Below are 20,545 nucleotides of genomic sequence, written 5' to 3'. Positions count from 1 at the left end.
TAAAACTAACTTATCTCACAAAGGCAGAAATATTGTCCCAAATATTTGGTTGATCAATGCAGCAATTAATGTAAAATCAGTAATAACATACTGGTGTCAATGGCTTGACTGACACAGGGAACCCAGGTTCCATGAGTAGCCAGGGCATCTTCTGGAGCTGGCTTGGAGAAGACAAGTGTGCCTATTCTGGAAAGGGGGGGCTGATTCAGGAAGCACAGTGCAAAAACCCCATCAAAGTAGAGAATGCAAACACAGAAGTGACCTGGTATCTGCATTTCACTTGCAAATGCATAATTAACTTTATTCATTAACTATCTATATCTTTATTTCCCCAAACGATCTCTTCTGCAGCCTGTTCATATATGCAAAAGCACTCCCCTGACCACCAAATGAAACACTTCTCCCAACAATCCCTTCTGCACTCTATGTATGCACAGGCACTCCTCTGACCACCAAATAAAATATTTCCCCCAACAATCCCTTCTGTAATCTGTCCGGGTATGCACAAGCACTCCCCTGACCACAAATTGACAGATATCCAGTAACGATCCTTTTCTGCAGTCTGTCCATATATGCACATGGACTCCCCTGAGCACAAACAAACATTTCCACCACTGATCCCTTCCGCAGTCTGTCCAGGGATGCACAAGCACTCTCCTGTCCACCAACTAAAACATTTTCCCCAGAGATTCCCATCTGCAGTCTATCTGGGAAAACATTTCCCTCACTGATCCTTGTCTGTAGTCTGTCCAGGTGTGCACAAGCATCCCACTGACAACCAAGTGAAACATTTCCTGAAACTATACCTTCTTCAGTCTGTCCAAGTGTGCATAAGCACTCCTCTGACCACCAACTGAACCATTCCCCCACCAATCTTGTCTGCAATATGTCTAGGTATGCAGAAGCACCCCCAATTATCCCCTTTGCAGTATGTCCAGGTATGCACAAGCACTCTGCTGACTAAATTAAACATTTTTACCAAGGAGCCTTTCTGCAGTCTCTCCAGGTATGCACAAGCACTCTCCTTACAAAATAATGAAACATTTTCCACCACACTCTCTTACGTAGTCTGTCCACTGTATGCACAACCACTCTCCGGACTACAAAATGAAACATTTCCTGTAAGGATCCTGTTTGCAGTACATCCAGGTATGCACAAGCACTCCCCTGACCACTAAATGAAATTTCTCCAGCGATCCCTGTCTGTCTAGTTATGCATAATCACTGTCCTGACACCAAATTAACATTTCCGACAGAGATCCCTTCTGCATTTTGTCCAGGTGTGCACAATCACTCCCCTGACCAACAAATGAAACATTTCCTCCAGTGATACCTTCAGCAGTTTGTTCAACTATGCACAATTTCTCCCCTAACCAGCAATGCATTTTCAGTCACTGGAATATGTCATAACCAAAAATACATACAATGACTACTACAAACTGGACTATCCCACTTCAACTGTAAGCTGAATGTAAAAGAGCTTATGACTTGGATGACAGTAAAGGGCAGTGCACATTTGATATACCAAGGATAACTTCATTAGACTTTTATAAAGATCTTTATAACATTTTTAAAACTCTCCCCATTTTGAGTGCTCCTGAACATAGTGCAAAACAATAAATAAAAAAAAAAAGACAAAAATATAACAAAATAAAAACAGCACAGTGGATCAGGATACACTGTGTGCTCGTACAGTGACATACAGCAAATTAGACATGCCAAGACAAGCAAGCTAGTTGGGCATTAGCAATAAAAATCTTTACCAAGGTTATAATTGAGCATACCTGCAAGTTACTATAATTCCAAGGAAAACAACCACCTGCACAATGAAGTAGTTATTGCAATCCATTTTCAAGGATTTAACATACAGTGTTATACCACCATAGGTTCATAGCTAGGTACTAGGCTATCTGCCCGAAGGCATTTATAAACCTAGCCGGAATGTGTTGGCTTTCACCACCCCCTTAGATTAGTTCCCTGTGCCTCTGTCCAGCAGAGCCATTGAAGTGATCCCTGGGGTAAACTTTTTGTTTCCCATCCACTCATCAAGGTTTCTCTTGAAGAGGGTTTGCGAGGAGCTCTGCCTAATGTAGATTGGAATCTTGTTCCAGAGCATGGGAAGTCTCTGGGACAGGAATCTATCCCTCCAGCACTTCCTATTTATTGTTGTGGTGAGGTTTAGATCCCTGGAGCGTGTGGCTCGGGGGATATGGTTTTCTTTAGATGGAGCATGTCCATCAATTCTGGGTTGGACATGGCCTTGTATGTCAGGCAGAGATAACCTCTGAGTAGGCGGTATGCAACACAGTACAGCTGGAGTTTCTTCAATCGAGCTGCATAGGGCATCTGCTTGAGGCCAGTGATCCTCTTGGTGAGGAACTTCTGTGGTCTTTCCAGTTGTTGCAGGTGTCTTGTAATGTACATCCCAAATGGGGCATTGTACTCTATGATGGGTCTGATGAGTGATGTGTAGAGGGGCCCAGTGACCTCTTTTGATCTGGATGCAAACCCTTTTGTGATCAGGTGGGCAACATAGAAGGATTTTCTAACCACTTTGGCAATGTGATTATCAAAGGAGAGGTTACTATCTACTTGGGTCCCCAGATCCCTTATTAAGTCTTCCATATTTAGGGGGCTACCACCTATGTGGTAGTGTGTGGGTACTTTGTTTTTTCCAAAGAGGATGACTATGCACTTTTTGGCATTTAGCTTGAGACCATGGTTTTGATACCTGGTATCTGTCTCAGTGAGAACCTTTTGGAGGATGTCTGTGTCAGCCAGAGAGTCAATTATAGTCCTCCTGTGCTTGCCTGTACCTCTGAGAAGTATATGCCAAACATGAGGGGTCCTAGCACTGAGCCCTGGGGAATGCCATTTGTAACCGGTTTAGAGTCAGACTTAGCTCCCGCAACTCTTACCATTTGGGTTCTGTCCGTGAGCCAGTTGGCAACCCATCTCGTGACATAGGGGTTTATGTTCAGGCTGGTGAGCCTGTCTATAATACCTGAATGAGGAATGGTGTTGAAGGCCTTTGCGAGGTCTAGGTAGGCTGTGTGGACCACCTTTCCCCTCATCTATAGCCTTGGCAACTGTCTCAAAGAAGTCCACCAGGTTTAGGAGGCATGATCTGCCCTTAAAGCCGAACTGGGTGGGGTCCAGTGTTTGGAGGTTCCCAATGTCTCTGTTTATGAGATCCATGATGATGCGCTCCATAGCCTTGCAGACCAAGTTAATCAGGCTTACAGGGCGATAGTTCCCGGGGTCTGTTGTGGCTCCACCTTTGTGGAGCAGAATAACCATTGCTGTGCACCACTCTATGGGCACATAGCCTGTGGAGAGGCTGAGTTTGAACAGTGTGTTTAGGTGAGGGGTTAGTTCATCTTTGAGCTTGTGTAGGACGCAGCATGGGACACCATCCGGTCCCACTTGATGCTGTGTTTTTGGCTTTGGAGAGGGCTGTTTTAACCTGAGTGTCTGTGATTTCAGGGGCACTACATTCTTCTGGTATGGTTACGGGCCCTTTTGGGGGTGAAGTTTGCACTGAACCGGTCTGCCAGGATGTATCTGAGCAGATCTGAGAATTGCCACTTGGACATAGCTAAAGAATGCCTTCTGGTTATCTTTGGAGTCCTTGGCAATTTTTCTTTCGAAGCTAGCCTTGGATGATTTTACAAGGGATCGTAGTTTCTTGCTGATACTGATCAGGGATGTCTTCCCTTCGTGGAATTTTACTCTTTTCTGTACTAGTTTCCTCCTTCTATTGTATAGCTTGATTATGGCAGGGGTCCACCAGACTGGTTTCCTTTTCATGGAGGAGTGAGTCTTGGTTTTGCTTGGGATAGCACGATCCATGCATTATTGCAGGTGCCTGTAGAGTGAATCAGTAAAGGATTTTGCAGCTTGGACAGCGTTATCCTATGGCATGGGGGCTTTGAAACTTTCCACCTTGGTCTTCAGTAACGTGAAGTTTGCTTTTGAAAAGTTTTTCATGGTTGTTTCTTTGACTGGGTGTGGGGGCAGAATGTGGATATCCAGAGTGATTAGTTTATGGTCAGATCTAACCAGCGAGGGGTTGACCTCCGGTGTGGAACACCAGTTGCCCATGTTGGTGATGACCAGGTCCAATATGTTGTCACCTCTGATGGGGGTGTTGACAGGTTGATCCAGGGTGTTTGAGTTTTTAAATTCTAGGAAATGTTGGGCGAGGGAGTTAGTACTGGAGTAGTTCTACCAGTTAATGTTTTGGGTAATTGAAATCACCCAATATCAGGGTGTTTGGTAGGACCTTTATGTTTCCCAGTGTTTCCAGAAATACGGAATGGGGGTCCGGGGACATGGTGGGTGATCTGTAGCAAGCTACAATTTGAAATGCAGCTTTGCCCATTGTTAGTTGCACGTGGATGATCTCTGAAGCATCGTGCTGTGCCACTAACCTGGCGGTTTGGGTATCCTTGATGAATATGGATACACCCCCGCCTTTTGTATTTCGGTCCAGGTTTTGTGGCCGAAATGTATGGTATGAGATGTAGCCTGGTAGTGCTGGGGTGCTCTTTGGAGCCTTAAACCAGGTTTCTGTTACTGCACATATATCTATTTGCTTCATACTGATGAGTGCCTCGAGTACATGCATTTTGAGGTTTAGACTTCTGGCATCGAGTAGCATTACCCTCATTTTTTTGTTACTTGTGCTAATTATGGTAGTGGGTTTTGTCTTTTGAGCCTTGCCCAAAAAAGGCACTATATGGGTGGCAAGAGCCTTGGCCAGTATTCAAAAGCCTGTGGGTGACAGGTGCAAGCCGTCTTTAGCGAAGCAGCGTGGCTTGTCGAGCATGTCATCCCAGGCTGACAGACACTGGATCCCCTTTAAATGACACCAAAAGCCTAGCCAATTGTTGAAATTGATCATTTTTTCTTTATACCGTGGTATCATTCTTGGTGAGGGCAAAATGCTACTCAGCATCATACCGGCCTGGGCTACATGATCAGAGTGCTCCTCCATGTCTCTTTTCATGTAGTCCAGGGAGGTACAGCTCAGGTCATTCACACAAACATGGACAATGACAGAGTCGTATTTGTACTTGTTCTGGAGTGACCTGAGTGCTTGTGTTATGTGGCGGATCCTGACACCCAACAGGCAGCGAACAGTAACCTTCTCCTTGTTCAGCCTAATGAGTGGGATGCCAGTGTGCCTGACTATAGAATCACCTATTACTTGTGTGTTGGGCATGTTATTTTGCCTTAAGGGCTGTGATTGCGTGGCACACTGGTTTTGTGAAGTGTGTGTTTCATGGTTTGTGTTGGGGGGGGTGGAGGTTGCTTGGATGTCTGCTTTGGAGGTCTCTGTTGCTTTTGCAGATTTTTATTTAGAGCCTCCGAGTATGCTTTCATGTATTTAATGGCATTTCATATCCTGTACATTTGAACTTATTCTTTCTTTTACTTCTATCCATTCAGCATTCCACAGGATCTTCATAGATATTTCTCCAAAACATACCTATTTCTTTTTTGGTGCTTTTCTCAAATACTTTTGCCTTGTTTCCCAATTCTCTATAAAACTTTTTGGGTCTTCATTAAATTGCTTATTTTGTGCTTTTCCTTTATATTTATTTGCATATCTTCTAAGTTTTTCTGCCTGTGCTACTTTTAGTTTATTTGGGACACTGCAAGGTAGATCCTGATCTCTTCTGATAGTGCACATTGCTTTTATCACATCTGAGTATTTTTATCTGTTCTCTCTTCTATATTCTAACAGTGACACTTTTTCTCTTAGTTGTTTTACAGTTTTCTCTATTTGATACTTCCATGATGGCATTCGATTTCTCCTCTTCCTTTCCCTTAATACTGTGTTTCTGTAGCAAGACGATCTTTTATTAATTTAGCTGCAAAGTAATATCTATACTATGTACTTCTGTTATAACATATGAATCTCTATGAACAGTCCTAATTACCATTTCATTTATTTTATCAAATTTCTAACTTTTTGGGTTTTACTGACCTTCTGCAATCTAGTTCTTTCATTGATTTTAATATGTCTGTCCATCTCTACTAAATCAAGCAACTCTTCACTTAGATCATTCTTTGTCCTCCATTTCCTGTGGGCATCCTATAGAAAGTTCCAGAGCATTTTCCTGTGCCACATTCTCTTCGGTTTCATCCCTTGTCATCCGTTTTCTCTTTCATATAGGAACCCATTCCTTCCCTTGCTGTGCAACTCCAACTGAACATTTAATGGTACCCATTTTTTCTATGGAAGCCTCCAGAGTCTCTTCATATGGCAACTGATCAGATGTTTCCCAATTCACTGGCTTCGCCTTAATTTGGGGACCACTGCTTTATCCTGTTGTGGTGTTATCAGAGTTAGATTTTCTACACTAAATCCTTCACTTCTCAGGTACTCCATAACCTCAGTTTCTATTTCTTTAAACTTCTCCATCACTAATCCTCTTTTCTACTTTTTCTCGGTTTTCTTATTTTTTGTATTTTAAAATGTTCCATGTCCAGATGGCTTTTCCTTTATTTCTCTTCAAATACCCTTGGTGCTGCTTATTAGTTTTTCTTTCTCCTTTGCATAAATACTGCACCATATTAAATCTCGCTTTCTTTCCCATGTCCATATTTCTTCTTCAGATGTCTCTTCTTCCTCCTGTTTCTCCTTACTTGGGGGGCCTCATTCCATCCTGCTGTGATATAACCTGTGCTAGACTTTCTGCATTAAATCCTTCACTTCACATGTATTCCATTACTTCAGCTTCTATTGTTTTTAATTTCTACTTCACTAACCTTCTGTTCTTCGTTCCCTCTTTGTGATCGTATTTTTCTGTATTGTGAAAATTTCATATCTGAATGTCTTTGCCTATATTCCTCTTCAAATATTTTGGGGTTACCTGTCTTGCATTGATTAATTTGGCTTTCTCCTTTACATAAATATTGCATCAATTAAGATCTCTCTATCCCATGTCCATATTTCTTTTTCGTACCTTTCAAAAGGTCTCTAGATTTGTTCTTTATGTTTTCTCACTTCCTAAGTTGTTTCTTTTTTCAAATGGCCCAAGGTTTCTTGATCTATACAACGTTTCCCATAAACCTGTTGTATTAATGAACACATTTTTATTTGAAGTTTCTGGCAGTTTTTCTTGTGGAAGTATTTTGCTTTCCTCTGACTTCTCTCAATCTTTTTGTACATCCTCTGTCTGGAAATTCCGAGGTTCTTGCATTACAGTAACAACACATATATATTTTTTACACTAATCCTCAATAGTCCACTGTATTGTCTTTATGTCTCGGTCTATCAGTTTTTCTGAATTTTGTGGATTACTTCTTTCTACAACAGGGGGCCCATCCTTCCCCTGTGCCTAGCGTAAACCCATTGTAGGAATGCTTCCATGTCTTGAGGATTCTACACCATCATTTTTTCCATTACTGGCACCAGTGCACCTACCAGGATTAGACACATTTTTATCCTGGTTCTTGTACACATAGCTATCTTTTTTATGTTTTTAACCTACTTCTGTCCATGATACATGCTATATAAAATACTCTCACTCTCTACATATATCAGTGTCGTCTTGGTGAGATTCTTGTGAAGAACAAGGTCTACCTTGTGAAGTTATTCACCAACAAGAGGATGAATTAAATTCCAGCAATACTACTCTCCTTTGCTTGCTGACTTACCTCTCCATTCGGACCCCCCATCATCTCATTTGGACCTCCCCCCAAATCTTCCTGTTGCTCCTAGCTCATGATCTAGCAGATGCAGGAACACAAAACTGGCTTTTGTTTTCTAGACAATGAGCATGGGATCAAATGTAAGAAACAAGATCAGAACTGTCTGAGTAGCAGAAAATAAGTGAGACATGTGGGGCTTTGCATGCTCTGCTAGCTCGGGCTGTGATGTCACAGCATGTGGCTGCAAGAAATTTACATGCACCTGAGGTAAGACTGAAAAAGCAAAACTTTGAGGAACAAGGTGGTGACAGAGGAGGACATATCAACAGTTACCCACTGCATATTTCAAGATTCTAATCACATGACTTAGTGCAAAGTAAGCAACTAGACAAGCAGTACTGGGCAATTCAAGTAATTTTGAACATGATACAGCAAAATATTGACAAACTAGTACACTATTCACAGGCAGAAAATTCCCCCACCGTGAAGTAGCAAAATTATAGCAAACACTAAAGAAGAGGGCAAACATAAGTAGCAATATTGCTGGTTTGCAAGAGGTGTTTCTGGTTCAAGAATCAGCCCCAGCTAAAATACATGGACATGCATTAATCCCAGATGAAACTACTTACGTTCTATGCATTTATGTTCTGTCCTCCACAAATTATCTAGAAATTTGAAAAATAGCCAACCTGCCCAAAGAGATGAAAACACCAACATAAAGTGCTTACCCTCTGGTCTGTACTGGGCAACGATGGTGACCGTCTGACCTGCATTTTTGAGGGCTGCAGCAGCTTGCTCATGTGTTGCACTTCTCAAGTCCACACCATTTACCTAAAATAGGAAATTTCAAAAGAAACTATAAAATGCACACAACTTCAAGTAATTCCATTTCTACTATACACATTTGTATGAATCCAAATGATGCAACTTTAAATAGGAATTTTTCAACACTCCATTTAATTCGAACACTTCGGATACAAACTACAATGGTTTCTATTCACACATACCACAAATAGGGAAACATGCAGCTTGGAGTGTGGAACTTACGGAAGGCGATAACCCAACCAGACCAATATCATACACAAAACAAAGAACACTCAAATTATGAATAGATGATATGAAGGTCACTGTCACGAGTATCAACTGCAATAAAAGACTCATCTGTTATGGGAAAAAATCTGAAATTTGCCACTTCACATGAAATAATGGAAGCCTGCTTAAACACCAGCATAACTCAAAGAAGCAGTAAAAGTTGAAAGAACGGTACTTAACATTATGAGCAATCAAGAAATGTCAGTGGAAATCTGACAATCGTTTTTAAACATCTTTATTAAATTACATTTTAATTTGTAACATGGGATTACACATATTAATAAAAAAGGAAAACAAACCATTACAGTTTCCATTGCACTCATGAGTATGTATATGTTTTTGTTAATTTTAATTCATCCCAAATTTACTAAGTTGCTCAAGTCCTACCTTTTTAAACCTCATGCAAGCAGTTGTTCCCAGAAATTCCACTTACTTCTACAAAATTTGTTCCTTCTGTTTTTTGAAGACAACACCTCTGGCTTACTTTTTACAGTATTCAGAACCTTCCTTATACTGGCAATATATTTTGCTTTCTATTTTCTAATAACTGGTGTTTTTGGCAGCTAGAATCATAAAACTTAGTAAATCCTTACTACATCTAGACAATTCAGACCCTACGCACCAGCTCAAAAGAATGTTTAAAATCTGAAAACTTGTTACATTTCCAAAAAAACAAATTCCCAATTACCCCTCTCTTGCCAATCACACCTCCAGCATTTGCCATCTACCTGGGGAAAAAACCTAGTCTCTCCAGCTCGAACTCCATCCTGTTATCATCCTTTTCCACTTTGATTTATAAAGACTAACTGTGTAGCTCTGAAGTGACCCTTCAAATCTCCAATCAGATAACTCCAAACCACCTTGTTCTATGGGGAGAATCAGCCTTTTCCCTCCCAGTTTTTTTCCACCTACTTATCAACTACAACTTCTCTGTTTCTTACCACATATCCTTAGCTAAATATGTCACCTCATGTCCTCATAAGTATGGATACTGCTGACCATTTCATTTCAAATGGGGGTACACTGCTTACCTCTATAGAGTTTTATCTTCATTTGTTATATCCTGAAAAGGCTTGCAACTGTTGCAAAATTTTCCACAACACTGAAATATTCTTTCTGTAATTATCAAATACAAAATATCATCAACTGCTAATAAAGCTAACTTTTCGCAGTGTCATACCAATTTATTTTTGAAATTTGTGAATCCCTCCTCTTTGCCACCAACTCTAAATATAAAGCCAACAGTGAGGATAGAAAACATCCCTGCCTCATTCTTCTTTCACACACAGCTTGCCACATAGATGTTCCTCTCCATTTTAATTCCTGCCTTTGACCTTTCATGTACCCACATTATTAATCTTTTTCTGTCAGGAATGCAAATGCTACCACTGCCCTACTCATACAAATCACAGCCAACTCTACTCAACATTTTCAGCAGCAACAGCAGTGTTTTCTTCACTCTGTTTCCCTATGCATCAACTCTGTTCTTTTAATGTTGTCAAATGTTTGCATCTTACCAAAGTTTACAGATACAGATCAGTGTGGTTTTGTGAACACCTCTGCCATTATAAATCATGGTTACAACTGAAATGGGTCTACAGAAAGCTTAAGCTGCAGGATCTTTACATTCTTTGTGTAGCACAGTCATTAACAACTTTCTTTGAAGATTCTGGTACTCTTCCCCCCTTTTAAAATATTGTTAAATAAAACCTTCCAGATTTTTATCACTTTCTTTTCAACATCCATATTTCCAAAGGAATGCCATCTGTTCCTGGAGACATCAATGCTGTTGACCATATACTACCATTTTTATCTCTTCCTGTCTTGGCTATTAATTGTTGGGTCATGCCTTCCTCTAATCTTGGCATACTTAAGACTTCCATAAAAATTTCCATTTGTGCCTTTTTGATTTCCCCTTTCTTCTGATTTATTCAAATTTTCACAACATTTCTGACATCTCTAATCTCTGTACAATACCCCTGGTTATTCTTCCTTATCACATAGTCCTTCAGTCTGGCTACAACTTGTTCTAACTTCTGTTGCCCAAGCTGCTGTGATAAATGTTTTTGGACTTTACAGTTGGTAACAAAAAAATAGTTGCTTAACAGCAACCCTTCTAAACCCCTGCATATTATTCAGATGCTACCTTACTTCCTCTTTAGCGATCTGCAGATGCCCCTCGTTCTGTCATTCAATTTCTTTTGCAATACTTTAACCACTGTTAACCACTCTAAATTCCTACTTATTTTCAATACCTCTCTCTCTCTTTTATTTCTACCATGTTTTTTAAACTCCATTTTTCCCACTTGTGATAGAGGGATAGCACCACTGTCATCAAAAGTGAAAGACGACTGGTAACTACTGTCACCAGTATGATCTACAATATGGCAGGATGCCAGCCCACTGGAGTCAGAATGCCTGGTACCGATGAGATTTGAATCCCACTACCATCAAGAGTTAAACAATAGCTTGTGCACACACATATGCTTCAGTAACTGATTCAAAAAATACAACGTGGCCCCGACAGTAAAAACAAAATATGTATTGCTGTCCTGGATACGGGATTCCAAACTCCACACCTAGACCAGGCAGCACACAGGCCACTTACAGAGCTGAATATTTTGCCAAGCATCCCCAGGTCCCTGTCTCACTACTCTCCATGCAAGACAGTCTTCCAGTGCTCCTTAAGTGCTTTTCACATAAATTCTTACTTTCACACAAACACATACAATTCTCAGGGAAGGCTAGGCAGAATTATTTAATTCCCCGCAGCCTTTATCCTAGCACAGTGCTACTACCAACAACCTGGATTAGGGGCCACACACCACAATTAGCTGTTGCTCTTAAATTAAGCCAGATATGAAATCATACTCCTTAATATTTTTCACTAGCACTGGGAAGAAGTAGCCTGAACTGTGATGTGTGCCACACAACTTGTTAACCAACAATGTAAATAAGGATTACCTTCTCATAACTACACATATGTATAATGTAACAAAAATAAATACCAGCAACAAGAACGTACAGCTTAAAAGCTAATTAGCTTTATTTATTACAGAAAACAGTGCAAACACAGACTAAAATATACATAGGCTGGCACACAGAGAAAAATAAATAAATGGCAATAAAAACAGACCGAACATGTGCATGAAAAAAGCTATGCTCCAGATACTCAAGTTTCCTGGCTATGGCTTGCTACAAAAAAAACTATGCCTACCTGTCATAAGCTATGCAAATTAATAATCAAGTAAATATCTTTTCCAGACGGATATACTACAGGGACAAGTCAAGACATCTCTTTCTTCCTAGAATAGCACAGTAGTCATAGATAATGCACCCCCCATGTTCATCACATATCTTCTAGAGAAAACAAAGTAAAACTATTGTTCACTTATCATAGCAACCATAAAAATTACAAACACGTCCAAGTCTGTTTTCTTTCCTTAAATTCACACAGATCTGGCTAAGTGATATTTTGTTACAGAAGCAAGAGGAGATGGCAAATACAGAGATCCAGCAGATTTCAAAATACACTCCATGTTCTTGTATATTCAACAAGGCAAGAAGCACATTCCCGAGCCATGAGAACACAACTACAGATGAATAAAATAAAATAAAAAAAAAAATACATTAATTTCAATTGATCCATTTAGCCTGGCTTCAAATTACTCACTAGCGATATCTTTTGGAAATCTGACACTCATGACTAGTAGATTCCTGCAGGTGACCTCCATTTAAACCACAAATCCAGTATGAACTCTTGTGGAAGTAGAAGCACTAAAACAGGATTATAGGTCATGGAATATTAGATAAGATGATCAAAGAAAAACCTTATGCAACAAATATAACAGCAGGCATTATTACATGAACTGCACTGAAGACATTGAAGAAAACGAAATTAAGCAAAGTGCTTCATTGCCAGATCATAAAGCATATATCAATAAATCAGGGATCAAAATATCCTGGAATGAAGTGATGTTGATATGCAGAAACATTCATCAGTCTTCAATTATCCACGTAATCCATTTCAGGTTTGTAGCACAACAAGAACCCATCCCAGCATTCAGTGGGTACAAGGAACAGAAAAGTACAGTTTTGTACCTACCATAAATGTAGATGTTTGAGTGTAGACACTGCTGCAGTCATTACACTTGGGTTATCCTGCCGTCAGGCAGACCCGTAGTCGGCCAGAGTTCCAAAGTCTTGGTCCGGCGTCGGTTGCTGTCACCTCCTCCCTGACGTCAGTGTGACAGGGGTATAGAAGATGCAACCGACGCCATTTTCTTCAGTTTTTCTTGTCCCAGATGTCAGGTGCCTCTAAATATGTAGGCAATTCCCAATAAAAAATACATAAGAAAAGCAAAAAAACAACTTACAGCTACCAGAAAATACTCCCCATAGGTAGTAAGGGTAGAAGACATAGGTACGTACCAGCCAGTAAGAGGGGAAGGAGGGAGGGTAACCTGGACTGCAGCAGTGTCTACACTCGAACATCTACATTTATGGTAGGTACAAAAAGTACAGTTTTGTACCTACCATAAATGTAGATGTTCGAAGATCCACATTGCTGCAGTCCTTACGTATGGGTAGTCCGCTGTCCTCGGTCGGCCCGAATACCAAAGTATTAGGCTGACGTCGGTCATGGGCGCTCAGATCTGACATCAGAGCGTCAGGGTATAAAAGCGCATGACCGACGTCATATCCTCAGTCTTTTCTTGCCCCAGATGTCAGAAGGCCCTAAAAAGAAAGGCCACAGCCCAAAAACAGGATACCTCCCAAAAACATGCCCAACAACAACCATCACCCCAATCATATAACCATGCCAAACTACAGAGGGGAAGGAGGGAGGGTAAATTGGACTGCAGCAATGTGGATCTTCGAACATCTACATTTATGGTAGGTACAAAACTGTACTATGTTCTTCATCTCACATTGCTGCAGTCCTTACATATGGGTAGAATCCCAAAGCAGAGGTAAAGGGAGGATGGTAAAATCATAAAGCATTAGGGGCTGCTAAAATGCCCTGTAATATTGCAGTGGCAAATCCAGCCCTAGACTTAGAATAAAGAGGAAGGAGGTAATGCTTGGAAAAAGTATGTACTGAACTCCAAGTGGCTGCTTCCAAAATATCTTTTGTAGCTACCCCCCTTAGAAAGGCAGTAGAAGTGGCAGTAGCTCTAGTGGAATGAGGTCTGATTCCAGCCGGAATCTCCTTACCATGATGGGAATAACAGAAAGAAATACAAAACCCAATCCATTTAGAAATAGTTTGTTTTGAAACAGGTTTTCCCTGAGAACCCAAAGCAAAAGAAACAAACAACTGCTGAGACTGCCTGAACCCCTTGGTTCTGCTCAAATAATAACGTAACTGCCTGTGAATATCCAAAGTATGCAAAATCTTCTCCCCTTTATTTTGGGGGTTTGCATAAAAAGTAGGCAAATGAATAGTTTGGTTCAAGGCCACACTAGAAACCACTTTAGGCATAAAGGAAGGATTAGTACGCAAAGATACCCTATCCTTATGAAAAATCAGGAAAGGTTCCACTGCCATAAGGGCCTGTAATTCAGAAACCCTTCTTGCAGAGGTAATGGCCAACAAAAAAGCAGTCTTCCATGATAAATACTTCAACTCGGCCGTAGCTGCAGGCTCAAAAGGTTGTAGAGTAAGCTTTTCCAACACAAAATTGAGATCCCAAGCAGGAGTAGGAGCTCTACGTGGGGTCTTATGTTCTTTGCCCCTCTAAGAAATTGCTTAAACAAAGGATGGGAAAATAAAGGAGGGTCACAGTCATAGTGAGCAGAAATGGCTGCAGCATGAACCTTTATCGAGGAGAAAGACAAACCCTTGTCCAATAACTCAGTAAGATATTGAACAGAAACACTTAAATCAGGCTTGGAAACATCAAAGTCCTTCGCTTTGCTCCAAAGAAAAAATCTCCTCCATTTATCAGCGTAAACTTTCCTTGTACTAGGCCTTCTGGTCTCCAAAATAACATTCAAAACTTGTTGTGGAAGCTGAGACCCTCCAGGGTCTAAAACAGAATATGCCAGGCTGTGAGATGCAGAGACTGAATCTTGACATTGAGGAAGTGATTGCCCTCCTGAGACAAAAGATGCGGAATCAAAGGCAGAGGCCATGGAGGCTCCGTACCAAACTCCTCAGTAGTGGGTACCAGTGCTGTCGAGGCCAATCCGGCTATCAGAATCATGGATGGCTTGTCTTTTCTGGCCTTCAGGAGTACCTTGGGAATGAGAGGCAGAGGTGGAAAGGCATAGACATGAAGATTGCTCCAACTGAATGATAGAGCATCCACCTTCCAAGCTGTGGGATGAAACATTTTTGTGCAAAACTTTGGCAACTGATAATTTAGTGGAGAAGCGAACAGATCTATGTCTGGAGTCCACCATAACACTGTCAACTTTTGAAACACATGAGGATCCAGTTTCCACTCGTGAGGATCCACAATTTGTCTGCTCAACACATCCGCTAAGGAGTTCTGTGCTCCTGGTAGAAACCTTGCCTGAAGATTGAGGTGTAAACTGAGAGCAGTCTCCCACAAAATCATCGCTTGCCTGCAAAGAGGGTACGAATGGGTTCCCCCTTGCTTGTTGATGTACCACATGACAGTAGTGTTGTCTGTTTGAATCAACACCTGTCCTGGGTGAAGTAAATCCTTGAAAGCCATCAATGCAAATTGGACTGCTAACATCTCCTTCAAGTTGATATGCAAATGTTGAAGTCTGACAGGCCACGTGTCTTGCACCCATTTTCCATTGAAGTGTGCTCCCCAAGCCTTGTTAGAATCTGACTCGCCTCTGGTCGGGTCACAGAGAGTCCCTTGTTTAGGTGACATTCCTGAGCCCACCACAAAAATTCTTTCTGAATGCAAGGTATTAACTGAATGACAGTGTCTAGATCTTGGCAGTGTTGTGTCCATACATTTTTGAGATACCATTGAAGCTTCCTCATATGCAGTTTGGCATTGGGAAGCACCAGAATACAAGATGCCATGAACCCCAAGGCTTGAAGGACTGTCCTTGCAGTCAGCCTGGACTGTAGAGACATTTGATGGAAATAAAGAGAAAGGCTTCTTTGTTTGTCCGGGGTCAAAAAGGCCATCTGGGAAGCTGTATTCAGTCTCACACCCAGAAAGCACATGTCCTGAGAGGGTACTAGACTGGACTTTGTTTCGTTCTCAGAATACCCTAGGCATCTTAACACTACCATCACATACTGTAGATGCTGCAGAAGTTCGTCTTTGTGTTGTGCAATAATCAGGCAATCGTCCAAATAAGGATAAATCTGTATTCCTCTTAACCTGAAAAAGGCTATCACTGGAGCCAGAACCTTCGTGAACACTCTGGGCGCAGTAGATAAGCCAAAGGGCAATGCAGAGAACTGATAATGCAAACTTCCAGCCCGAAAACGCAGGTACTTCCTGCAACTGGGCCTGATAGGAACATGAAGATAAGCCTCTTTGAGATCCAGAGTTACCATCCAGTGATCTTTTCCCAACAGAGGTAAAAGCTGTTGTAACGTCAGCATTTTGAACTTTGGAATGTCCAGATAAGTGTTGAGGATAGATAAATCCAAAATTGGTCTCCACGTGTTCCCTTTCTTTGGTACTAGAAACAGGCAAGAATAAAATCCTAGTCCCACTTCTGACAGAGGAACTGGCTGTATAGCTCCTATTTGAAGAAGTAAAGAAATCTGCTTGTGAGCCTCTATCCTTTGCCGAGGAGGAACGTCTGGCATGCCTTTGAAAGGAGGCAATGTATGGAAATAGAACTTGTAGCCTCTGTTTATAATGTCCAATACCCATTTGTCCTGGGTGACTAAAAGCCAGTTTTGCTTGAAGAGTGCTAACTTTCCTCCCAAAGGAGCTGCCAGGGAAGAAGAATCTGGCAGCTGAAAATGCAGGTCATTGGGCCTGTTTACGAAAGGACTGGCCCCTGCCCTCACCTGCAGATTGTGCAGGAGAACTCCAAGTTCTAGGCCTGAATGTACTGTGAGCTCTGCCCCTGCCACGTCTAGATCTACCCCTAGACTGAGAATCAGAAGAAGGGTAGGTCCACCCCTTAGTAGGCGAATTTCTACTAAACTTTGGAGGTTGCACCTGGAAAAAATCTTTAAACAGTCTGCATGGACTTAGCCTTGTCTTCCATTTTCTTCAAAACCGATTCCACAGGGGGACCAAACAAAACTTCAGACTGTAAAGGGGCATCCAGAATTCTAGTTTTAACATGCTCGGACAAATTCTGATCCTTAAGCCAGGCATGCCTACGAAGAACTGAACCAGTGGCAGCCACCCTAGAAGAGGCCTGTACAGCATCAAAACCACATTGCAAAGAATGCTTACCCACCTGTTCAGAGACATGTACTAAATCTTGCAATTCTTTACACTCTATGCCCTCTGCCAAAGCATCCACTTTAGATTTTAGCTGAGAAAGGAGGAAATTCTGATATTTCAACATATGAAACTGGCAATTTAAAGCCCTCATTGCTAAAGTAGAAGAGGTATACACCTTCTTACCCCATCTATCCAAAGCTCTAGCTTCCTTATCTAGAGGAACCGGATTCTTTACAACAAAAGCTCTAACACCCTTAGGCCCCTGACTAATAGTTTCTGGGTCCGCCCTAGGACTCTTATACAGATATTTATGAGCCTCAGGCACCCTGTAATACCTGTCCGGTTTAACTGGCAGGAGGCAAAGAATCTGGATTAAGGGAAGCCTCCGAGAAAACATCTTGAACAACATCCAAAACAGGAGGCATAGCCAAGGGTCTATGCTGTGGTAAAAACAAGAATTCCCTAAGCCTCTTCCGTGAATCAGAGAAATCCTGTCATTCCCACTTAAAATGCTCCCTCATGGAATGCAGAGTTTCTGAAAATGAAAAATCCTCTGGAGGAGAAGCAGAAGGAGTGGAATCCTCTGCATCAGAATCCGAATAAGGGGGAAAATCTTGAATATCTTCAGCAGAAGAGTCTGAGTCATCTGAGGCCTGATCCAAACTTTCCAACTCTGGCTCCACCCTAGGCCTCTTATCAGGAGGGGGCATAGAACCTCTAATTAAAGTAATCAAATCTTCTGCCATTTTAAGCATGTGCTTTTTAGGCACAGACCCTGAAGTACCTGGAGGGACACCAGAGGAAGGCAAAACAGACCTGCCCTTAGAAGAAGCCTTAGAAATAGTAGCAGAAGGCCTAACCACCTTAGGCATAGAAGGGAGAACAGTAACCTGAGAGGCCCCTTCAGCTTGACCTGACTCCTGTGAGACCACATCCTGCAAAATCAAAGTTTCCCCCTGGGACTCAACAGAAACTTCAGCCGGATCCACCTGCTCCACTGTAGGTTCTGCAGGACCGGCGTCTGAAACGGACGAATCAACCTGTCTAGGTTTCAAGGATTTGTCTTTGCGCTTCTTCATGGAAGCAGGCGTCGGAGGATCCAACGGCATATTATAATTACACCGCTTACCAAAGACTAATCTAGCACAATCTAACCACCTTTTTATAGTGCGCTTATTAAACCTAGCACAAAACCGACACCCGACTACGTCGTGGTCCGGTCCCAAACAAGGAATGCAAAGAGAGTGATGATCCCTATGCGGTATCTGTTTCCCACAAGAAATACAATTATTCACTTTTTCTGACATCCGGAATTAACTGAGGCAAGAAAAAACAAAAATATTCCCCAACGGGGTACTTAGCCCAACTTGGTTTCGGTCTGAAACTCAGAATACGAAAATTTCAGAATGCCGAACGGCACTTGCAACGCTGCTTCTGCATCAGACCATGCGGCAATAAAGACTGAGGATATGACGTCGGTCATGCGCTTTTATACCCTGACGCTCTGATGTCAGATCTGAGCGCCCATGACCGACGTCAGCCTAATACTTTGGTATTCGGGCCGACCGAGGACAGCGGACTACCCATATGTAAGGACTGCAGCAATGTGAGATGAAGAACATCTGCACTATGTTCATCGTGTTACACTGCTGCAGTCATTACATTTGGGTAGAATCCCAAAGCTGAGGAAGGGTGGCTGGTCCTATAAGGCATTTTTGGTGGCTATAAGGCCCTGCAGCACTGCAGTGGCGAAGCCAGCTCTGGATTTAGAGTATAGAGGCAGATGGTAATGCTTGGTGAAGGTGTGTACAGAACTCCAAGTTGCTGCTTCCAAAATAACCTTGGTAGGTACACCCCTGAGGTAGGCAGTTGAAGTGGCTGTTGCCCTGGTGGAGTGAGATCTAATGCTGCTAGGCACAGGTTTTCCGTGGTATGTGTAGCAGAAACGTATACAATGTCCTATCTATTTTGAAATAGTCTGTTTTGAAATGGCTTTTCCCTGTGCTCCATGCTGCATATGCTACCAATAATTGCTCAGATTTTCTGAAAGCTTTGGTTTTGTCCAAGTAGAAGCGTAACTGCCTGTGAATGTCCAAAGAGTGCAGTAGTCTCTCTCCTTTATTCTGTGGTTTAGGATAAAAAGTTGGCAGGTGAATAGTTTGGTTTGGAGCCACACTGGATACCACCTTTGGCATAAAAGTAGGGTTAGTTCGTAAAGACACCCTGTCCTGGTGGAAAATGAGGAAAGGTTCCACTGTCACTAGTGCCTGTAATTCTGAAACTCTTCGTGCTGATGTTATTGCCAGGAGCAGAGCAGTTTTCCAAGAGATATATTTTAATTCTGCTGTGTTGGCTGGCTCAAAAGGAGGAAAAGTTAGCTTCTCCAAAACAAAGTTGAGGTCCCAAGTTGGAGTAGGTACTCTACCGGGCGGTCTTATGTTTTTAGCCACTCTGAGGTACTGTTTTAACAGAGGATTAGAGAAAAAGTACAGTTTTGTACCTACCATAAATGTAGATGTCCGAGAGGTATGCATCTGCAGTCCTAACAAATGGGTTGTCCTGGCCTCAGGCAGCCCTTCGGTCGGCCGGATTCCAAAGGCTGGGTCTGGCCTCGGCTGATGTCGCACTTCACCCGACGTCATAGCTGCTGTTCTGCGGGTATAAAGGCATCAGCCGACGCCATTTTCCTCAGTGTTTCTTGCCCCAGATGCCAGGTGCCCTCTAGGAAGGCTAAATTTGGATAAATGCAAATGTTTCCAAACAATAGAGAGCAAATAGAAATAAACATGTATATACATATATACAAACAAATACACCATAATAGATTCCCCCAGCTAGCTACAAGATGGGCAAATACCCTAGGAGTACCACAGAGGGGAAGGAGGGTGGGTAATCCTGACTGCAGATGCATACCTCGGACATCTACATTTATGGTAGGTACAAAACTGTACTATGTCCTTCAAGGATGCATCTGCAGTCCTAACAAATGTGTAGAATACCATAGCCAAACTGGGGAGGTGGCACTAAGGAGGCACTAAGAGTTTATGGTGTAGTTAAGATCCCTTGCAAAACAGCAGTGGCAAAACCTGCTCGGGATCTGGAGTATAAAGGTAGATTATAATGCTTGGCAAATGTATGCACGGAGCTCCAAGTAGCAGCCTCTAAAATGTCTTTGGTAGCCACTCCTCGTAAGAAAGCTGTAGTAGTGGCTGTAGCCCTTGTGGAATGAGGTCTGATGTTTTCTGGAGTTGCCTTTCCATGAAAAGAGTAACAAAATCTAATGCAATTTCCTATCCATTTTGAGATTGTTTGTTTTGAAATTGCTTTTCCTTCCATTCCTGTTGCATATGCTACCAGAAGCTGGTCAGTTTTTCTATTGTTCTTGGTTCTGTCCAGGTAGTAGCGCAATTGTCTGTGTACATCCAAGGTATGCAGCA

The 20,545-nt window shown here is 42.0% G+C and overlaps 1 protein-coding gene across 1 annotated transcript in view; it reads right to left on the bottom strand.

The window, feature by feature from the left end:
* Positions 1-20,545, bottom strand: part of DLG1 (discs large MAGUK scaffold protein 1) — a 3,205,960-nt gene that overhangs the window by 1,189,300 nt on the left and 1,996,115 nt on the right. The window contains exon 17 of the mRNA XM_044070715.1: positions 8,394-8,496. Coding sequence (XP_043926650.1) covers positions 8,394-8,496 — 103 coding nt within the window. The remainder of the gene's footprint in view (positions 1-8,393; positions 8,497-20,545) is intronic.

This window comes from Protopterus annectens, chromosome 4.part1, assembly GCF_019279795.1.
Source record: "Protopterus annectens isolate FY-2018-M chromosome 4.part1, PAN1.0, whole genome shotgun sequence".
Lineage (NCBI taxonomy): Eukaryota > Metazoa > Chordata > Ceratodontiformes > Protopteridae > Protopterus > Protopterus annectens.
Note: the sequence above shows the minus strand (reverse complement) of the source record. Positions and strands in the feature narration are given on the sequence as shown.